Source organism: Lactuca virosa, chromosome 8 (genome assembly GCF_052849685.1).
Source record: "Lactuca virosa cultivar CGN04683 chromosome 8, Lactuca_virosa_CGN04683_v6, whole genome shotgun sequence".
In the NCBI taxonomy this organism is placed as follows: Eukaryota; Viridiplantae; Streptophyta; class Magnoliopsida; order Asterales; family Asteraceae; genus Lactuca; species Lactuca virosa.
The window spans coordinates 86,741,388-86,763,251 of NC_136433.1; the positions used below are offsets into that span (position 1 = coordinate 86,741,388).

Sequence of the window (21,864 nt, forward strand, 5' to 3'; positions counted from 1 at the left end):
TTTAGGTCACTTTGGGCCTCATTGGGCCCATTAGGGTTTTATTAGGTTAATTAGGGTTTCCTTGGGCCCATTAGGGATCCATTGGGCCCACTAGGGTTTCATGCATCCCAAACGAATCAACACAACAAGGCAAAGCACACCGCCACCCGACACGGCGGCCGGTGGCGGCAGGAGGCGGCAGCCACCACCTAACGGTGGTGGTGACGAATTTCTTACTATTTCGATTGGTTACAAATTACAATACAATCCAAAACACACACACTAATAATACACACACACTAAACACGAACGCAGCCACCACCACGCGGCGGCTAGTGGTGGCAGAACGGATAAGGCGGTGGCAACCACCATGGTTGGCAGCCATGGTGGTCTTCCATGGTTTCTGGCCAAACAAAACACCGTACTCGACCTTTACTGGAACACATTTAATGACGCACACACACGAGCCCGGAACAGTGACACCACCACCCACCTAGTGGTTCACGGTGACGACAGCAGCTGCTCTAGCGGTGCAGCGATGGCTAACGGCGACGACGAGGTCATATCGAGATCCCCCCGCAACAGGTCCGATCGGTCCCTCCTATGACCACATAACCGGTCCAAACTCCCGTGACGTGGATCTCCGGCGTCCCACATGGAGATCTTCGCTATCCCCGACGTCCGGCAGTAGCAGCGGCCATTGGCGGCAGACGACAACAACTCTAAAATCGGCGACAACGACACCCGTCAGGTGGTCATCCGACGGCGACAAGAGGTACTCGACTCGATGGCCCTTCGGTTCCAACATAGATGGCAAGGATGTAACAGTGGAGGAGATGGCGGTGGCGAATGGAGAGCAGTCAACGAGCAAGCAATGACAGTAACACGTGCACTCGCTTCCCGGTGGTCCTCGTCGCCGGCAACACGAGCTCTAGCGGTGGATTACGACGTTGGCAGTGACAGGTAACGGCGCCGGAGGTCAAAGAGAAAGAGGGCAGCGGCTGGAGCTTTCACCCTTAGGGTTAGGGTTAGGAGACGGGTGACGGGTTATATACTCATGTCTCATATCAAACCTTTTTCCATAATGACAGTTTCAGTCCCTCAATCTCTTTCTTTTCTCAATTTAAGTCCGGATGTTAGTAAAAGGCCCCTCTTGACAAATTTCTTCCTACTTAAGTCCATATATATTACCATTCAGCCCCCGACTTATGAAATCCTTTTCAAAATAAATTCTAAAATTACACTTTAACCCTCGGATATTCAAATCTTGTCATTTGGCTTCCCGAAACCAACACCCCGATAAATATTTTTTTGGTTTTGGGCTACTAAATATAAAATATTAATAAAAATTATTTCTCGGGATTACGAGTTTACTATTTTAATTATTCAATAAAAAAACTGGATGTTACAGAACCATGTCCAATAGGGTTCGATTACGCCTCTCAGCCACACCATTAAGCTGTGGTGTTCTGGGAGGTGTCAATTGTGAGACAATCCCACATTCCTTAAGATAGTCGAGCAACTCTGTACTAAGATACTCACCACCTCGATCGGATCGAAGCATCTTAATGTTCTTGCCCAGCTGATTCTCCACTTCCTGTTTAAACACTTTGACCTTTTCAAAGGTTTCTGACTTATGCTTGATTAAGTAGACATAACCATATCTACTGTAATCATCAGTAAAAGTCACATAGAAGCGGTTAGCATCCCTTGTGGCGGTTCTGAAGGGTCCACACACATCTGTGTGTACAAGATCCAACAAACCTTCACCCCTAACACAAGTACCAGTGAAGGGTAACTTTGTCATTTTTCCAAGTAAACAAGATTCACAACTATCATCCGACTTTAGGTCAAATGACTCCAAGACTCCATCCTTTTGGAGTTGGCCTATGCGTTTCTTGCTCACATGTCCAAGACGACAATGCCATAATGATGCTTTATCTAAGTTAGTGGAAGAATCAATACACAACACATTATTTCCAATGTTATCTACAACCGACACAGTTTCATATACACCATCACAAGGTAATACTTTAAAATAAAGAAAATTATTAAATAAAGCATTAATACCACCACATTCATTATCAAACTAAAAGGTAAACCCTTGTTTGTACAAACCATGAAAGGAAATAATATTTCTCGCCATTTCAGACGAGTAACAACATTTATTCAAATCTAATGTTAACCCACTACTTAGCAACAAGGAATAAACTCCAATCTTGGTGACAGGTGAAGCTTTCCTATTCCCCATGATTAAGTTTATCTTCCCATGCTCCACATTCTCACTTCTTCTTAGTCCCTGCAAGTCAGAACATATGTGAATACCACAACCTGTATCGAGGACCCAAGAATTAGAATGGGGTGAGTTATTAGACAATATAGTGTAAATACCTGCATGGTTGGGTTTCACTTTCCCATCCTTAACATCTTGCAGGTACTTTGGGCAGTTTCGCTTCCAGTGCGAATTTTCATGGCAATAGAAACATTCAGCCTCTTTAGGGTTAGCAGAAGGAGTGACAAAACCTTTTTTGGTTCCACTCGAAGAGGAGCCATCAAGGGACTTTCCCTTGGTACCCTTCGAAGGGCTCTTCCTCTTCTTCCCTTTACCTTGCCCGATTGCCAAGACAGGGGCCGCGGTAGGAGTAAGAGTGGTAACAACCGATTTACCTTTAAGACCACTTTTAGCGATCTTCAAAAGTCCTTGAAGTTTGCTGAGTGTAACTTCCTCCTTGTTCATGTGATATGTCATTCGAAATTGATCATAACACGAAGGTAAGGAGTGCAAAATCATGTCAATTGCCAACTCCTCGAGGAAGTTCACATTCATTTTCAGCAAACGGTCCACATACATTTGCATTTTCTGTAAGTGGCCCGTGATGGGTTCACCATCCTTCATCCGGGTTGTTATCATGGAGGAGATGATGTCATACCTCTCTTGACGAACACTTTGATGGTAGCGGTCCATCAAGTCCTGCTGCATCTCAAAAGGGTAATAGTCCTCATAAGACTTTTGGAGCTCGACTGTCATCGTGGCCAACATGATACATGCCACTTTGGTGGCATCTCTCTCATGAGTCCAGAATTCAGCGATCTCCTCAGGAGTAGCAGACGACTCATCTAGTTCCTTAAGCTCCTTGTCGAGGACATATTCCTTGTCCTCGTAACTAGTGACTATCCTGATGTTCCGGATCCAATCCATAAAGTTGGAACCATCGAAGATGACTCTCCCACAAAGGTTCATGAGAGAGAAGGAGCCGGTAGGCTTTGAGCCAGAAGCAACATTGTTGGAAGACATCTAAAAAGAAAGAAGGACAAGTTTAGATTAGATATAAAGATAGTCCTTAATAAGACACCCAAATGTAATATTAAGGCTAGGACCCAACACAATATTTTATAACTTAGAAGAGGGATGCCATAATCCAAGCTATAAAATATTTGAAGGTATGTGAATGACGATTCACCAATTTCCACCATGAAAACCGAAATAAATTATTAGGTTTTAATTGGTTTTGAAACTCCTGGATTCTTTTGAAATTCATTGAACTTTTCAATGGCATGTTTCAATCTCGAATGTGCCCTTCAAGTTTTGTGACTAGGATGCCGAGGATCACAGAACAAGGTGTGAATTAACCATGCAAATTACTTGGTACTCTTAATGTTTATCACCTAACCGATGTGCCGGTTAACCACACGCGCTCCACCGATCTATGATAAACCTTAAGCTACCCTTTGCCTACCTTGTTAAGTCCAGGTCAGTGTGCCGGTTAACCACACATGCTCCACTAACGACTTAAGCAAAGTGCAAAGTGTAATTTCATGGGTTAGCACCATATTCACATTTTCCTAAAGTAACTAAGATTGAGAATTTATAAAAACATTTAGTTACTTTATAACCATCATACTTTTAATGAGGATTAAAGTCATTGTTCTACCCATTCGGCTAAAGACCCTCCACCAGTTAAGGAAGCGGTGGGTGAGAGTGGACACCCATTAAGCTGCCAGTTTATAGGCAACAACCTTATACCCCCTTATAGACCGGTTTCGTGAATGAGGCCTACTAACGGTAAAACGACTTGATCTTATATATATATATATATATATATATATATATATATATATATATATAATTAACTTAAATTCTAAGGGATGGACCTAAAGTTTTCTAAAGTGACTTTACATGTTCCAAAACTTGAGGGCAAGTTTTGTAACTATTCAAAACTTTTCAACTTCATAACTTATGAGTTATTAGTTTTTTAAAATGAAGACTCTTCATTTTGTGTAACCTATGTGTTCATTAATGGACTTTAAAAGGAGTGACTTTTGGTAATCCATAACTTGAGGACAAATTATAGATTCCATTAAAACAAATAATGATCAAGAATTAACTAACAAACAATTTGCAAATAATTCCTACGATCTAACAAAACTCATAAGCATATGAACATTTATATCAACAATTTCAAGAATCATATAAACACATATAAAACTTGAAATTTTGATAATAACCATTGTAAATTGATTAGCATAATTATTACTTCATCAAAAACAGGTTTTATAAGTCCAAAACAGTTTAAGGTAATGATTCTAGTCCATTTCCAACAGCAAAACTCGAAAAACTGCACTCTGGGCATTCTACTCGTCGAGTGCATGAACCTACTCGACGAATAGGATAAATTTATGCATGGACTCGTCGAGTCCCCCGATGGACTCGGCGAGTTCACTCAGCAGAATGCATATTTTTCTACTTTCTTCAACAATTTGCATCATGTATCAAGAAAACAAGCCTAGGCTCTGATACCACTAAAGGGTTTTGAGCATTTTAACACTCCTAAGGTGTACATGCAACCCTAGAAACCTTGGATCTATGTTTTACTAAGATACATGCAAATTTGATTTTCCAAGGTTCTTAACCTAACTAGCATGGCATGGGGAACTTTGAAACATAAAAGTTAGTAGGAGAACATACCTTTCTTATTTCTTGGATTCCTTGAGAACCTTGTGAGCCTAGCACCTCAAATGTGATGCCTCAAATGTTTCACACAACACCACAACTCTTGGAATAACTTTGAGAGAAGTACATTATCACTCAAAATCGGCTAGCCCTCGTGTTCTACACATAGTACCAATTTTGGTAGCCTATAGGGTCCTTTTATAGATGTGTCACGAGTAGGGTTATAACATGTAAACCCTAATTGACATGACTTTTCATATTCCATGATCCGTGGGTTTATAACCTCCATGGACTATCCATGGAGCACTCTATGGGTTTTAGCCCAATTCAATAAACCATGGATCATTAGCCCACTATAAAAGAATGGATGATTACACAATCAACCCCATATATTTAATTAGTCTCCTTTTGATCACCAAATTAATTCCTGATCAATATTAATTAAATAATATTATTAATATATTAGAACTTATAATATATTAATAAACCTTAAGTGTCCTTTCTCTCATTTTGTCTATCCAAGTGTTGCAATGCCATGCAACCCAAATGGACCATGCCAACCGGGTCAAGTACATTCCAGAAATAGTTATGAACTTATACACCTAATCCAACAATAGTATCAACTGTTGTTGTGATATACAACAACATTTTTGGTTTATTCTTTTCCTTGTAATCTTGATTGGTTCATTTCATTAGGTATGGACAATAAGAAACAATAATTTATGCACATTCAAATTCTGTATTAATCAATATCTGCATTAATACATCAAATTACAAGGAGGATCCAATTACACAAAACACAATAACACCAACACTACTAACACATCATACTTAATATAAGACACCACAACATACTCAAAATAAGACGACCATTACATTCATGCATTCTAGAAACAAAAGAGATTAACCCTACAATCATCTCAACCTTTCGTTAGGCAGCGAATTACAAAAAAAAAAAAAGCTGACAAAAAGCTTATACATTCTAGGTTGCATGTAAGCTTCTTGAAGGGATTGTTGGAGTTTGTTTATAGATCTCACTAACCCAAGTATCACTTCCACTGATATAAGACACACATGTTCATCGTATCACCTAATCAAACCACACTTGCTCCCATTTTAAACACAGGACCAAAGTTGCCTTCCAGGATTACGATTTGACCAAGATGCGACGATGACAAGATCACTGCTTCCACAAGCGCAAACCGTCATTCCCTGATTTCGATTTCTTAAGCTTCGTTTGGTTCACAAGGGTTTCCAGCTTCATATACATATTTGAAAAATAAGAGATTGATTAAATAAGTATTAGATGTAAACCTTACATGAAATGACGAAAATGCCCTTATGTGCAAGGCATATGGGGCATGGTAATGACACATATAGAGGGACATCCAACATAAGGACTAATTACGTGCAAAGTTTGCTCCAAAGGGACCATGCATGCAATTTTTTTTTCATAAATAGCATTTTAGGGAAAAAATTGAAAAGCAAAAGGACTATTTATGAAACTTTGTCTTTAATCTATTTATATTTCTATGATTTGGATATATTTTTTTTTTCTGATGTTCAAATATATTATTTAATATTTTTTTTAATATATTTTTTCGCTTACATATTTTGACGTTTTGTTCGAATAGTTCATATGGCAGGAACAAGTTACATATATGGTCCCTATGACACGAAAGACAAATATGTCATTTCACATTAACTTAACTTAAATAGTTAACACTGTTACCAAAAGAATTGTCTTTACAATATTTTGAAATAATGAGGACCATCAATGCAAAAAAACAAAAAAAAAACCTCGTCATAAGGACTAGAATTAATCGATTTTGTCAACCATAAGGACCATTTATTTAATTTTGTCTATTTAATTTTAGCAAAAAAATATTTGTAGTTATTAATTACATTTGATTTTAATCAAATACTATATCTACGATCAAGTGATAAAAGAAGCCCAATTTAGAATTCAGGCTTACAAGCCCATATATGTATTTGACCTAGGGCATCCTTTATATACTCATCTCTATCTCCCTCTTAAATTTTCTCTCGTGAAAACAAATTAGCACATAGCCGCCGGTCGAAATGGTTCAACGGCTCACATACCGGAGACGCCATAGCTATGCCACCAAATCAAATCAGCACAGGGTTGTGAAAACCCCTGGTAATGTTTTATCGTGTTTTCTTCATTTTTGACCTGATTTTGCTTCGTTTTATTGCAATTTCTGGATCTGTGTGTTATTTGTTGTGACCGAAAGCCTAACTGTTTGTTTCATGTGTTGAATAGGCGGGAAGCTCGTGTATCAGACCACTAAGAAGAGGGCAAGTGGACCTAAATGCCCTGTTACTGGCAAAAGAATCCAAGGGGTATGTTCATTCAATCTCGCATTTCATATATAAATTTAATTTTTAAAAGTTAAACGTAATTCTTCATACGTGCTATAGATCTTTGTATTGTTGTTGTTTTCGGCCATTGAATGTTCATTGTTTTGTGCAAAAAGATGCATCGATTAAGATTCTTAGCTTTTCTAACTTCTACGAGAGTATTTGATGCCTGTTACTTTCTTAGATCTCTGTAAATGCAAATGATAATCGGGATTAGCTTTCAAAGGTAATTGTTTTAATTGTATATTTTGTTAAAAGATAATGGGGATGATGAGAAAATTCAGACGGATTCTCAATGATTTCTCGTTGTTTAAAGAGAAGCTGATCTTACAACCAGCTACTTCTGACTCATTATCTTACAAACATACCATTTTCTTGTATGCAATTTAACATAACTATCTAAACAAGCTTAAATATAACAAAATCAACCATATTAGAATCATGGGCATAAGTCATTTTCTTCTAAAGCTCTTATCTTTCATTACATTCATGCATAAAGTTGTTTTCTTTTCTACCACATCAATGTTTATAAATTGTATCTTTTACAAATTCAGATTCCACATTTAAGGCCTACTGAATACAAGAGATCAAGATTATCAAGAAACAGAAGAACTGTTAATCGCGCTTATGGTGGTGTTCTTTCTGCAGGAGCAGTTAGAGAAAGGTAATAATTATTTACTAATTTGATAAAATTATATTTTTTGTGAGTGTTGCTTTTAGTTAACAAGTGCAATGTTGTATTTGTTTGTAGGATCATTAGGGCTTTTTTGGTGGAAGAACAAAAGATTGTGAAGAAGGTTTTGAAGATTCAGAAAACCAAAGAAAAAACTGCATCCAAGAGTTAGATTCATAAATGCATGTGACTTGGTATTCTTTTAACCTTTTTGGAGTAATTTTGGATACACTGTGAAATGTGAATTAGGGTTTTGAGGTGTCTTGAATATGTAATCGAGCCCCTTTTGCCTCTACTTTGTCAACAATCAATACACTATTCGGTTTTGTTTATGACTTGATCTTTAATTAATTTGAGGTTTGTCTTTTTTATGTATACTTCCAATTTCTCACTATTCAGTATGTATTATATTCATCCTCATATTTTCTCATAAAGCACATATTTAGTACATTGGGATACTACGAAATACGAGTATCATATTTTAGACCTAACAAATAAGACGAACGGGTGTTAGCAACGCGTTAGCCGCGTTATCTTACGTGGCATACACCCTTAACGCAGACATCACGGGGAACACCGCCCCAGGCTCGCGTTAAGGTGCGTTACGCCATTCGATGTTACCACGATAACGAGCCATAACGTGTACATTTTCAACCGTTTCAATTTCTTTCCGTTGAAAAACGGTAATAATACTGTTGTTGTATACGGTGGAATTGTAAAAAAAAAATTTACTTCTTCAATTTACTTTATATATATATATATATATATATATATATATATATATATATATATATATATATATATATCATTTTACTCTAAAACCTCTCTATCTCTATTTATCTATATCTATCTCTATTTCATTCAAAACAAAATACCCACTATGGATCAAAACCCGAATACCCCTCCTCCGAAGACAAACACATCCACTCCATTGGGTTTTGCGGGATACAAGGGATACATGTACCTTCTAAACTCCCGAAACTCACCACAAATTCCATATTTCGGCAATTTTTTCAATACCGCCTTATCCCGAATACAATTCTCTACCTCACCATTTATGCAACAAAATGCAAACATACAACAAAACCTTTTTCACACATTCGGTTCCATGCGCCAAACCATCACACAACCCACACCCACGCAAGAACCCGTTGTCGAAACGCAAGTTGGCGGTAGTCAGAGAGCATCGGGAGAAAAGGGAGACCAAAAAAGAAAGGGAAAGAGGTTGTTGTCGGGACGGATGAAACAGAAGCACCTCCAACATGGTGGACACCGTAGGAAGAGCATGCGTTGGCGGTGGCTTGGTGCGGTACTTCAAAACAACCAACCATGGGGAATGATATGAAGAGAGTTGCTTTTTGGGATGCCGTAATCGTCAAATTCCGCACGATTTTGAACAAGGGTGACACATATTGCAATAATGATATGCTTAGTGGAAAATGAACTCAAATTAGCCGGAAGTGCACCAAATTCAATTCCATATACAACAAACTTTCTTCGCAACGTCAAAGTGGTGCCAATGATTTTGATGTGTTTAGAGCCGCGAGGGAGGAATATCACTTGTAAATGGGGCACGTATTTGAGTATGAAAAAATATGGGAGATAGTGAGGAAAGATCCAAAATGGATGAAAACGCCAACATCATTGGAACAACAATCGAAGAGGTCTCGTGGTTCGGGTTCGGTTGACGTTTCCGACGGACACACGAACACCGACCTCAACGCGGACACCGATGAGATCCTGAACGAGTTTGACGACATCGAGGAAATCTCTCCGCCACGATGACCGGTGGGGCGCGACAAAGTGAAGCGAGCTCAACGACATGCGGAGGAGAATGAAAGTCGGCTTCGAGACAACGAGGACATGAAAAAAAAATTCGACGCGCACACGGAAATCGCAAATAAAAGATATGAATTGCAACGGAAGCATTTGGAATTACTTCGTCAAGAAGCCGAAGAAGATCGGAAATCGAAGGATTTGGCGATTCTTACGACGAACGAAGAAAATTTGCCACCGAGACGAGCGAAGGTGATACGGAGGATGAAGGCAAAGATCGAAAGCAAATACTTGGGCGAAGAATAGTTTGTCAGTGTTTTTTTTTTAATATTAGGACTATCGTGTGTTTTTTTTCAAATTTTTTTTTTTAGTTTGTAATGTTTTTTTTAAGTTTGTATGGTATTTTTAATTTTCTAGTTAATGAAATTATGTTTTATTAATTTATATGTTTTTTTATAAATATATGACATATATTAAAAAAATAAAACGAATTAGAAATATATTAAGTAAATAAAAAAATAAAACAAATTAGAATAATAGAAATTAAAAACATCCAAAAAAAAGAAATAGAAAATAGTATGTGCTATCCCATGTTATTTGGTGTTGCCCATTTCCACCCTTGGTGTTATAACACCAATTTGTGACTAGGATGATGAGGTGGACAATTTGGGTGTGATAACATGTAATAACATGTTGCCCACACCTAGTAGTCTAAATCAACACCAAAAAAGCCGAAATCATGAAACCACTTATGATTTCTTTAATCACCGCCATCCTTGAAATAATAATTTTGTTTGTTTTATTTAATTTCTTGAAGTCACATGTGGTTTGGTTAATCTCTTTATTTTCTTGCATTCAAGTTTTGGTAATGGGTTCTTGTGATATGCTAAGGACTAAGGAGCACATGAATTGATCGTCTCTATCCTCTCAATTCGCCTATAATTTCCACTAATTAAGATCTGAAGAAAAAAATATACTAGAAACAAGGATCAGTTTTTGTAATCAGTTCTTGTGATCTGCTAATGATGAACAATGTTCGATCTTTTGGTTAAAAAACATTTACAAATTTTTAGCTATCAAAGAACAATATTGGCTAGAAATCCTAGGTGGAGCATCAACTAGATTATATACTGTTTACACCGAAAATTAAAGATTACTAGAGTTGTTGATAATGGAATCGAAGATTTAACCAAAAACCATTTGATAAGAATCAACCAACTCTATATGAAGGGACAACGTTATAATGGATTTCTATGTTTGTTTTAATGAAATTTAAGTGTGATGTTTTTTTTTTTTTTGAATTTCTATGTTTGTTTTAATGGAATTTAAGTTTTTAAAAAATAATATGTTTGTAGTATTTATTTTCTAAATTAGTTAAAGATAATATATATATTTAGTATGACAAGTGTGACAACCCATGCCTAACAAATGACAAGTTTTGGCTAAAATATGGTAAAAATGACATGATGCCTACATGGACTGTGGCGAATATGACACAACACCCACCAACCCGAATCACACAAGTTGAAAGTGCATAAGGTGAGTTATCCGATATAAGATATGGATTTGGCAACCTCAAAGCAGGAGACACCGTAGTAGATACACTTTTGCTTTTTGAGAGTTTTTTGAACTACTCATAAATTTAGATATGAACATTTGGACCTCTAGACCTGGACCTAGAATTGGAACCGAAACTGGATCTGAAACTGGATCTGAAACTGAAACTAGACCTAGATTTAGTAAGCCTCAACTGGTAAACCTCAACAGATCTGATCTAAGGTGCATAAATTTCTGCAAAATTGGTTCGGTCCAAATGCTCACCCCTATATAAATTACTCATAATTTCCACTTATGTCCCAAAGGATAGAAACTCTTTCGCATTTAGCATTAATTACTTTACTTATTATTTTGGTTCTTGGTTTAACATCATAATAAACATTTATGTACTTTTCAAAATTTCTAAATTAAATGAGGGGCCTTTGGCCTTGCTTAAGAAGTGACTCTCAATTTTGAGAGGTCAACAGTTCAAGTCTCATTGAGATTACTTTTAAGATGATTTTTGGCTTTTAACTTTTCTAAAAAGTCAAAAAGATATTTAGGAGGAGATACAAAAGTTTTTTTTTTTCAAAATAACTTTTGTAAAAAAGAAAAATGTGAGTTTTCAAAAGTCAGGAAAGTATGACTTTTAGGGTGCGTTTAGTTGCGGAAAAATTGGTCGTTTTCCGGAAAAATTTTCCAAGAAAAATGAGAATTTTGAAAACGCGTTTAGTTCGTCTATTTTTCTAAATTTTTTACGGAAAATGAAAATTTTCTGTTTTCTAAAATTACAAAGAAGTTGGAAATTTTTGGAAAACCAATAATCATTGTTTTCCACATTTTTCTAATTCCAATTTTTTTCTAAAATATAAACACCCACTCCCACCCCATCCACCTCTACCTACCCTCACCTTAACACTCCCAACCCACCACACCCCTACCTACCTACATTCACTCCCAAACTCACCCCCACAAACACACACACGCACATACACACACACACACCCACAAACACACACACACACACACCAACCCCCACAAACACACACACCCACAAACACACACACACACACCAACCCCCACAAACACACACACACACACACACACACCCACAAACACACACATACACACACCAACCCCCACAAACACACACACACCCACACCCACCCCCACCCCCACAAACACACACACACCCCCACCCACACACCCACAAACACACACACACACACACCAACCCCCACAAACACACACACACACACACACACCCACAAACTCACACCCACCCCCACCCCACACCCACACACCCACACACACCCAACACCACTACCACAATCACCGACCTACCATCACCATCACTATCACCACCACCACTACCCCATCACCATCACCACCACCGCCGCCATCACCACCATTGCCACAATTACCGCCGCCACCACCACCGCTTGTCATCACCACCACCGCCGCTACCCAGCTTCCACCGCCACCGCCACCGCTGCCATCCCGCTGCCACCACTGCCCCCTGCCGCTGCCCCCACCACCACCACCGTCCCCACACCTACCCTACCACCGCTACCGTTTTCTAAAAATGAAAACCGATAGAAAAATACACATCTAAACACGTTTTCTAATTTTCTAAAACTGAAAATGAAAAATAAATAAGTTTTAACTAAACGCGTTTTCTAAATTTTCCAATGAAAACCGGAAACGGAAAACGAAAACTGAAAAGGGAAAACAAAAAACAGAAAATGAAAACTGTTTTTCCGTAACTAAACGCAAACTTAGTCTTTAAAGCTAAATCACCCTGAAAAGTTAAGAAATGCAACCCAAACACCTTTTTAAAACAACTTTTGACTTTTGCTTTCTCAAAAGCTAAACTTTTAAGATCAAAAAATAATCCCAAACACCCCCTAGTAGTAATTTAGGAGTAGAGATAAGTTTGCCGTTAAAAAAAAGAGATTTTCCTTTGTTGGTGGTTTTTTGTAGATATAACATTATTTTCAAACCATGCATACATAAGTGGCACAATTTTGTTATCATATTATAAAACACGTTTCCTAGTACATGAATCATAGAACATAAGATTGAAACCACACCTAGAAATGAATCATAGAACATAAGATTGAAACCAGACCTAGAAAAGTTTCAAAATACAACATTAAAAAGTTAAAAGCATAGAGTTATGGTCACTTAGGACCTACTACTAAAAAATCCGAACACATTTGTTTTTCGAGATGTGTGACCAATCATAACCATTGATAGCGCTTCTTGTATATGTCATTAGCTTTAGCAACAAATGTAGGTCGTCCATATCGCTTTTCTGTCTCCAGTGTTTGTGCATGGGTAGAAAGTTCATCAAGAAACCCTCTTTGATGTAGGTCTAACAATGGAGAATGATTCACAGAATCTTGAAAACCCGAGGGTTCTTTCGTATTATCAGTCAAAGTTGTAAGAGCATGATGATGTGTTGCACCTAGTTTTGAATGGGCTTCATCTGAAATGTTGTTAGTTTTCATGGTCCAAACTTCTCCATTGTTGAATTTGGATGAGCTTGAACTACTCGACATGGTTGGGGAATGAACGTAGACTTTTGAAGGGGAACCTGAACCAATATAGTCGTTCATGGGGTCTTTTGACCCATGATCATAACCACCATGTAGGTCTGGAATATAGGTGTAGATCGAGTAGCCTTTAGACACGTACATCTTACCAGCCATTCTTAGCTAGGTGTAAAGATTGTGTGTGCAAATTGTTTGCTGGATGTGGCTATGTTTATGGATATGAAGAATTGATAACGATGTAGTGTCTTCTTATATAGTACAAAAACTTGACACAATAATATATAGTCACGTACGTGTTGCAAGGTTAATTTAAAAATCAGGATGCTTTTCGATGGTTTGGAGAGAATCCAGTAGTTTGTGTCCTACACCTTTTCATACAGGTCGAACATATATATTCCTCCTTAATGGGTTTATGGTGGAATTCGTTTCTTACCGTTATCATTGAAAACGAAAGCAGCGTGTTAATTACATATTCTCAAACACGTATGAGATCTTTCTAGATACTTAATTAGTAAGTTATTGATCATCCAAGGTTGGAATGTGACATATATATGTATATATATATTTTGAGAAAGGTCGGGATGTTAATTAATATATTAGTGAGTTGTTTTTTTAACGGACTAAGTGAAGTCCAAATATACAAGTCCAATAACCGGTTCAAACGATTTTTTCCTGGTTCTATTATACTGCTTCAACCCGGTTTTTGAAGAAACCGACCAGTTCGATCCGCTATAGAAATTGACATAGAACTGGGTGTTATTGAACCATTCTCGTCTCCGATTCCCGATCTAGCCGGTTTGACTGGTCGGCTTGAATTTATTTTTAAAACATTGGTTGAAACTAAAGGTCCCTCTCACGAAGTAACTATAGTGTATTGTGACAATATCGTTATTTTTATGCCATGTATATTGATTCAACATAAACAGATGAAAATAAAAAGCATCGAGATAGATGCTCACTTTGTTCGGGACAAGGTTGTCAAAATCGTGATCTTGATCGTAGGATCGTACGATCCTAGGTATGAAAAACGAGTCGGATCGTATTTGGGGTAGGATCGCATGTAGGATCGTAGAATTGTAGGTAGGACCGAGATCCGATCCGATTCTACCTTCCCTTGATTTTTAAAATTTTTTTTTTTTTGAAAAAAATGAATTTACCAATTTATGCAGGCTCGGTCCAAACATATAGTGCGCCCAGGACGAAAAAAAAAATGGGCCCCAAAGTCATATATATATATATATATATATATATATATATATATATATATATATATATATATTAGAAAATAAACACACCATTACAAAGTTAAAAAAATTCACTATTAATATAAAAAACAATATGCAAACACAACATTACAAGAACAACAGAAAAATATTTTTTCTAGCATTTTTATATGCAAAATTATTAATAATATTATCAAAATCAATTTTATCTAACATATATTTTCTCTGTACATAATATTACCAAACCGTTCAACATTTATGTCTCTATGTCGTAGAAGCCTAATATCATATTCGATTCAAAGCAAGCTACAACTGCAAAATAAATTCAGAAACAAACAGTCAAACATCAAAAAATTTAGAATTAGATTTAAACTTTTGAGTTCTAAATCATATATCTATAAAAATATTACCATGTTAAGTAAAAAATATGAAACGTTGGTAGAAGATATAAAGAATCGACCCAAGTCTGGTCTCCAGAAATCTTGAGACACAAACAAAATAAAATAAAAAGGTATAAGCTTTCAGCATTTGATTATATATCAGGACCAAGAATGTGAATAAAAATTAACATCAAAAACAGCAAACATCAAAAAAAAATTAGAACTAGATTTAACTTTTGAATTGAATCAGACAATGTTGTAAAACTCACCGAGTTGGTTGATTACTCGTCCGAGTACACCCTACTCGACCCTTTACCGATGCGAGTTATAGAATCCAAGTACTCCTCAATCAACCCTTTATTGAAGGAGCAGTGTTATAAAACTTGACAAACTCGGTGATTAATATGTATAATATACGTAATTGTTTATTATTCAACACACATACATGTTATTATTATTACATATATATCTCTCTTAAATTTTCAGTATTTATTCACGAAGTGAGACCATTGTGTGTTTTTCAGTTTTTGTGTATTCACATATATCTAATTTTGTCATATATTTATATTTCTACATGAATTGTCGAATCCGAGTACGCCCCGAGTACTCGCTACTTGGTAGTCGGCCGAACAGATACCGAGTAGCGAGTTCTACAACCATGGAATCAGATATCTAGAAAGATATTACCATGCTAAGTAAAAAAATCTAAAACTTTGGTAGAATCTATAAAGAATCGACGGTCCAATCAGAAATATGAGACGCAAACAAAATTAGAAAACAAAACTATAAGGAATGTGAATAAGAAATTAAATCAGAAACTGAGAATAACCAAGAAACAAAAGAATTAGGGAAAAACAAAAATAATCTGTAGCTAACCTTATTTTTTTATCTCCTATTGATCGTCGGTTCGTCGGGAGCTTTACAATTTTACATTCAATCGACAACCGACAAGTATGAGGTATCGATAGATGTGTGTATAATCTGAAATATGGTATGAGACTATGAGAATGAGAAATCAAAATATCAAATCAGAAACAAAGTGTGATGATTGATGAACTGAAGTCCGATACTTTGAAGGAACTTAGAACTCAGAACCAATTGTATGACTGATTATGAATCGTTCTTTTGATGTCGATTCACTAGGCGATGATTACGATTCACAAGGTTTGGATTTGATTAACTGGTTCTTGCCTGATGTGGATTCGTGAAATACACCCTAAACGGAAATGGTGGCATAACATTTACTTCTCAAAACGTGTTCCAGAGTCCATAAAAGAATAAGAGGTTATCTCAAAACATGTTCCACATTTACATAATTTTTTATTTATTTATGCATATACTATATATTTCAGAAATTTTAGGTCCCTTAGAGTCATAGGCATTGGGCGGTCGTCCGAATTGCCCACCGTCAGGGCCGGGCCTGTCTTTATGTATTTTATCATTCATATGTTTATTGTTTAGCATTTTGTATTGTGAGTTGTGACTAATGTTTGAAGTTTTTATATCTTTTGAACAGAAAACTGAATATTTGAGATATTTTTTATGTTTTAAAATATAAATTAAAATTATGTTTTATTTTATGGGATCTTAGCATCCCAACCTTGCAAGCCCAAAAACAATCATACATAGAATCCCGATCTTAACAACTTTGATTGGAAGAAAGTGGCATAATGCAAGGTATACATATTACATGTGCCATCATACTTCCTAGTACCAAATACCAAAACAAGTATATTTTCAACAACGGCCTTCTCAAAGTACTCTTCGATTATTTAGTTAGTCTTCACGTCTTAGCTTTTACTGTTGAACGTAAAGGGGACTAATAGATGTAAACCTTAATTATATGATAATGTATGTATGTTTTACGATTTACACCCTTTATCCTTGGGTTTTTACTTTTATATGTACAATATTAAATATATACATAAATCATTATGGTGAAATAACTTAGTAAAGTACCTCAATGCACAATCCAAGCAAACGAGAGATCTATTTCATTAAGTTGTCACGTATTATTCCACACACATATATATATATATATATATATATATATATATATATATATATATATATATATATATATATATATATATATTTTAACATATGTTGTTAACTGTTTGTTTGAAAAGCATAACATTAGTATTTAATTTTTTTTGCATGTCAAACTTTATTAAGACTGTGTCGCGCCATAACTAGCTGATAAACTAGTTTATTTTTCCAGTTTTTTTAAGTTGTCATGTTTGGTAAATCAAAAATAGTTTATAAGCTAACTTTTAAAAAACTACTTAGACTAGTTTTTCAAGAGTTTTTATTTTTTTTACAAGTATACCCTTTAAATAATTATAGAAAACATTATTTTAACTGTGATTTTATGTCATTTTATATCTTTCACTTAGTCTTACCAAACCTTATTTTTTATCAACTAGTTTTTCAGTCACCAACTAGCTTTTTATCTAACAACTAATTTTTCAGCTATCAGTTAGTTTTTCAGTTAACAACTAGCTTTTCATCTAATACGTCAAACTAGCCTAAATTGATAAATAAAATTGAAAAATATTTGAAGTTTTGAACAACTATGCCCAAGTCTTATCGAACCACTTTTGGCAAGAGGTTGAAGAGGGGGAAGCGATCGAGAGGGACATGTGTAACCAAGAGAGAAAAACATGACGGGGCCAAATAAGGGGGTGTTTGACTTATCTTTTGAGAGGTCAAAAGTCCTTTTTGGAAAAGTTTCAAAAAGTTAGGTTTTCTGACTTTTCCAAAAAGTCAGTTTTCCTTATATTCAAAATTCAAAAGTTTCTTTTAAAATGCTTTTACCAAACATCTTTTACCTTTTATCTTTTCCAAAAAGGACTTTTGGCCTCTCAAAAGATAAGCCAAACACCCTCTAAGTGGAGAGTAATAAAAACATGGTTAAAGAGCGAAGAAAAAACACCAAAATAAGAAAAAATGAATAATGTCAATAAAATAAATTAAGGTCTAAAGGCATAAAACACCCTAACATCCTGATGGTAAGTAAACAAAAGAGACAAAACCACATGCGATTAGAAAAAGGAACATAATACCTATGAATAATCAACAATTTGCAATTATTCGAACAACTTTGCAAATATTTGAACGAGTCTTATCGAACTACTTTTGGTAGGAAGTGGAAGAGAGGGGAGCAGTAAGAGGGACATGTGTCGCCTAGAGAGAAAAACATGGCGGGGCTAAAATAGTGGAGAACAATAAAAACATGGGTAAAGAAGATGATGAAGTGTGAAGAAAAAGTGGATGATGTCAATAAATTAAATAAAAATAAGGAAAAAAATAGTCGAACACGCTAACATCCTGATGTTAAAAAAAGACGCAAAAACAAAACACATGGTTAAACATCACTTATGATTAAAAAACGGCACAAAATAATTATGAATAATCATCACTGTAGTTACTTTTAATATGTTCAAAAAGAGATCTTAAACAAATTCAGTCATGTGCCCTAAGTTGGTCGTAATAGAATTATAGCCGAAAATTGTAATCTAAATTAAGGGATATTAAATAAGTCTAATAACGTTTGATGCTTGAACTTAAGTAAATTTTTAGCTGTCTGTTCTGAAAATCATGATATTTTTAAAAAAATCACATACATAATTTTAAGGATACTTAAATAATCTAAGCATTTTTTTTTATTTTTTTAAATAATAATCAATGTAAATTTTTTTTTGAAAAATGACCATATGGTCCATTATGGGACTTGAATTCCGAAACGAGTAAATGGGTAAATTGGTCCGACCCGGTAATGTGTCCCCCACTCCCCCTATATATAACATGTCAGACCTCTTGTTCCGAACTCACTGTTTCGGACCTTATTCCGGACTCTATATATCTTGTTCCGAACAACATCAATTTCAGAACATGTATTCTTCTATATAGTAGTGAAAAGATTATTTGTGATTATATGTAATGGTGTCCTTGTTTCGGAATGATGTCCGCACCACAACCATTATAGTCCGGAATGGTGTCTAGAACACTGTCACCGGCCTAATTTAAATTCCACTTTAATTTAGATAAAAAAAACACTGAAAACATACATAAAATTTATGTTGAAATGTAAATAAAATTGAATTTATACTGACAAGTACATAAAAAAATATGTAACTACAATTTTTTTAATAACGAGCGAAAGTTCGAATAATAAAAATACATATTATATATGATCTGACTCATTCATATGTAACATACATAAAAATAATCACGCAAACATAAAAAATTTAAGTCGAAAAGTAGACAAACTCGAATTTAAATACTTTAAAATGTTGACCACCTTTAATTTATACCGACATATACATAAAAAAAAAAACAATAGTTTTTTGTAAGTTACTGAAGGAAAGTATTTAAAGAAAACCAAGGAAAGTATTTAAAGAAAACCAAATTATATTAGAAAATGGAGCTGGTAAGAATGACAATTTATAAACTTTACAATTGAGTGGATCAAAATTTAACAAATACAGAGGTGGAAAATGCATTTTACAAATAGATGAAGGAAAATCATATATATATATATATATATATATATATATATATATATATATATATATATATATATATATATATATATAAAACAAAATGTAAATAATCCATATTTTATGCTATAAGTATAACTTTTGGTTATATTTATAAACATTAACATTCATTCATGTTTATCAATTTATCATTTAAAAAAAGTAGTAAAAAGGTGTATATATATATATATATATATATATATATATATATATATATATATATATATATATATATATATATATATATATATATACTTGTACATTGTTTTGTTTTGGTTGGTTTCACATTGGGTGAAACCTAGTTTTTGTCAAAATGCAGCCGTTATGCTTCCCGATTTTTGTTAGAAACTTTTTTTAAGTTTTACATAGCAAAAGAATGTTAAATCTAATAAACCTTTAGAAGTTAAAGTTTAAGACGGGTAATCACATTTATAGGACGGTGTGGACTGAACGAATGAACAATTAGCGTGGTAACTTTATAACTTAAAGTTTAAGACATGTAATCACACTTATAGCACGGTCTGGACTGAATGAACAAACGATTAGTCTGGTAGGTTTATAAATTAAAGTTGAAGACGAGTAATCACAATTATAGGACGGTCTGTACACAATTATAGGACGGTATGGACTGGACGAATGAATTATTAGTGTGGTAACTTTATAACTTGAAGTTTGAGATGGGTAATCACACTTGAACTATTAGTGTGGTAACTTGATAACTTAAAGTTTAAGACGTGTAATCACACTTCTAGGGGAGACTGGAGTGAACAAATAGTCTGCCAACTTTATAACTTAAAGTTTAAGATATGTAATCACAATTATAGGACAATTTGGACTGAATGAATGAATGATTTATAACATCTTGATTTCTAGGTATTCCATTTGTACACTTGATATAAGAAATGTTGGCAAAATGGGTCCCTTGTAGCATTTGAGGAAAATGCATAACCAGGTGAATGCTATGCGTCCATTAGAAACGCATGTCATTCTGGACGCTATGCATCCATGCTGAACGCAATGCGTTTCTAACATCCCGACAATGTGGTATTTCCAAAATTAACTCTTAAGTATGAAGGTTTATGATTTTTAGCCATTGGGTATAAGAAAGCTTGCAAAATGGTCCATAGTGGCATTTTTGTAAATTCGGGCCAAGACATAGTACGCTGGGCATACATACGCGGGTCTTAGTATGCTTGACGTACACTGTGTACGCAGGGCGTACGTGAAGAATCCTTAAACTCTAATTTTTAGGGTTTGGTCCATATATAAACATCATTAACTCCTCATTTCTCATTCCATCTTCAGCCTCTACTTGCCATTTCGTCCATCTAGAGCCCTAATCTACATCGAGAGTGTTCTTGAGCTTTTGTGGGTACTTTCGGTGATTAAGAAGGAATGAGAAGAAGAGAGGACCGCCTTGGAAGAGTGAGGCACCTTAGATCAATCTCACCACCTTTTGGCATCATTTTAAGGTAAAAAGCTCTGAACTTCGTGATGATTTATTTAAGATCTTGTTAGCCTTGAAGTTGTGAACATTTTGGTCCCATTAGGTTGGCATTTTGAGTATGGGTTACTCTATGTCGTTTGAGTCGTCCTTTTAGACATCTCAAAGTGTTGTTGTGCATAAAAATATGATCTTGAGTGTTGTATGTAACCCATGCATGAGTTAGATGGTCTTATTGGGTTAAGAACATAGGATTTGGACATTAAGCACTTTATAGCCATGCAAAGTCATAAAGTTGGAAACTTTATGACTTAGGACATCATTTTGGGATTGGATTTGAGTTTTGGACGGAAGGGCTGGACGCAATAAGCTCTTAATGGGAAAAGAGCCGACCAGGTACGTATGCTGGGCATACCAAGTG

General features: G+C 35.4%; 1 protein-coding gene and 1 non-coding gene across 2 annotated transcripts; both read left to right on the forward strand.

The window, feature by feature from the left end:
- Positions 1-6,935: 6,935 nt before the first annotated feature.
- On the forward strand, positions 6,936-8,356 carry LOC145134414 (large ribosomal subunit protein eL34-like). Its single transcript, XM_079069258.1, has 4 exons — positions 6,936-7,091; positions 7,215-7,294; positions 7,867-7,976; positions 8,064-8,356. The coding sequence occupies exons 1-4, from the start codon at positions 7,013-7,015 to the stop codon at positions 8,155-8,157; spliced, it is 363 nt and encodes a 120-aa protein (XP_078925384.1). The 5' UTR covers positions 6,936-7,012; the 3' UTR covers positions 8,158-8,356.
- On the forward strand, positions 7,574-7,664 carry LOC145135110 (small nucleolar RNA R12). The gene has a single exon (XR_013719589.1). It is a non-coding gene; the product is annotated as a small nucleolar RNA R12 (small nucleolar RNA).
- Positions 8,357-21,864: the final 13,508 nt, after the last annotated feature.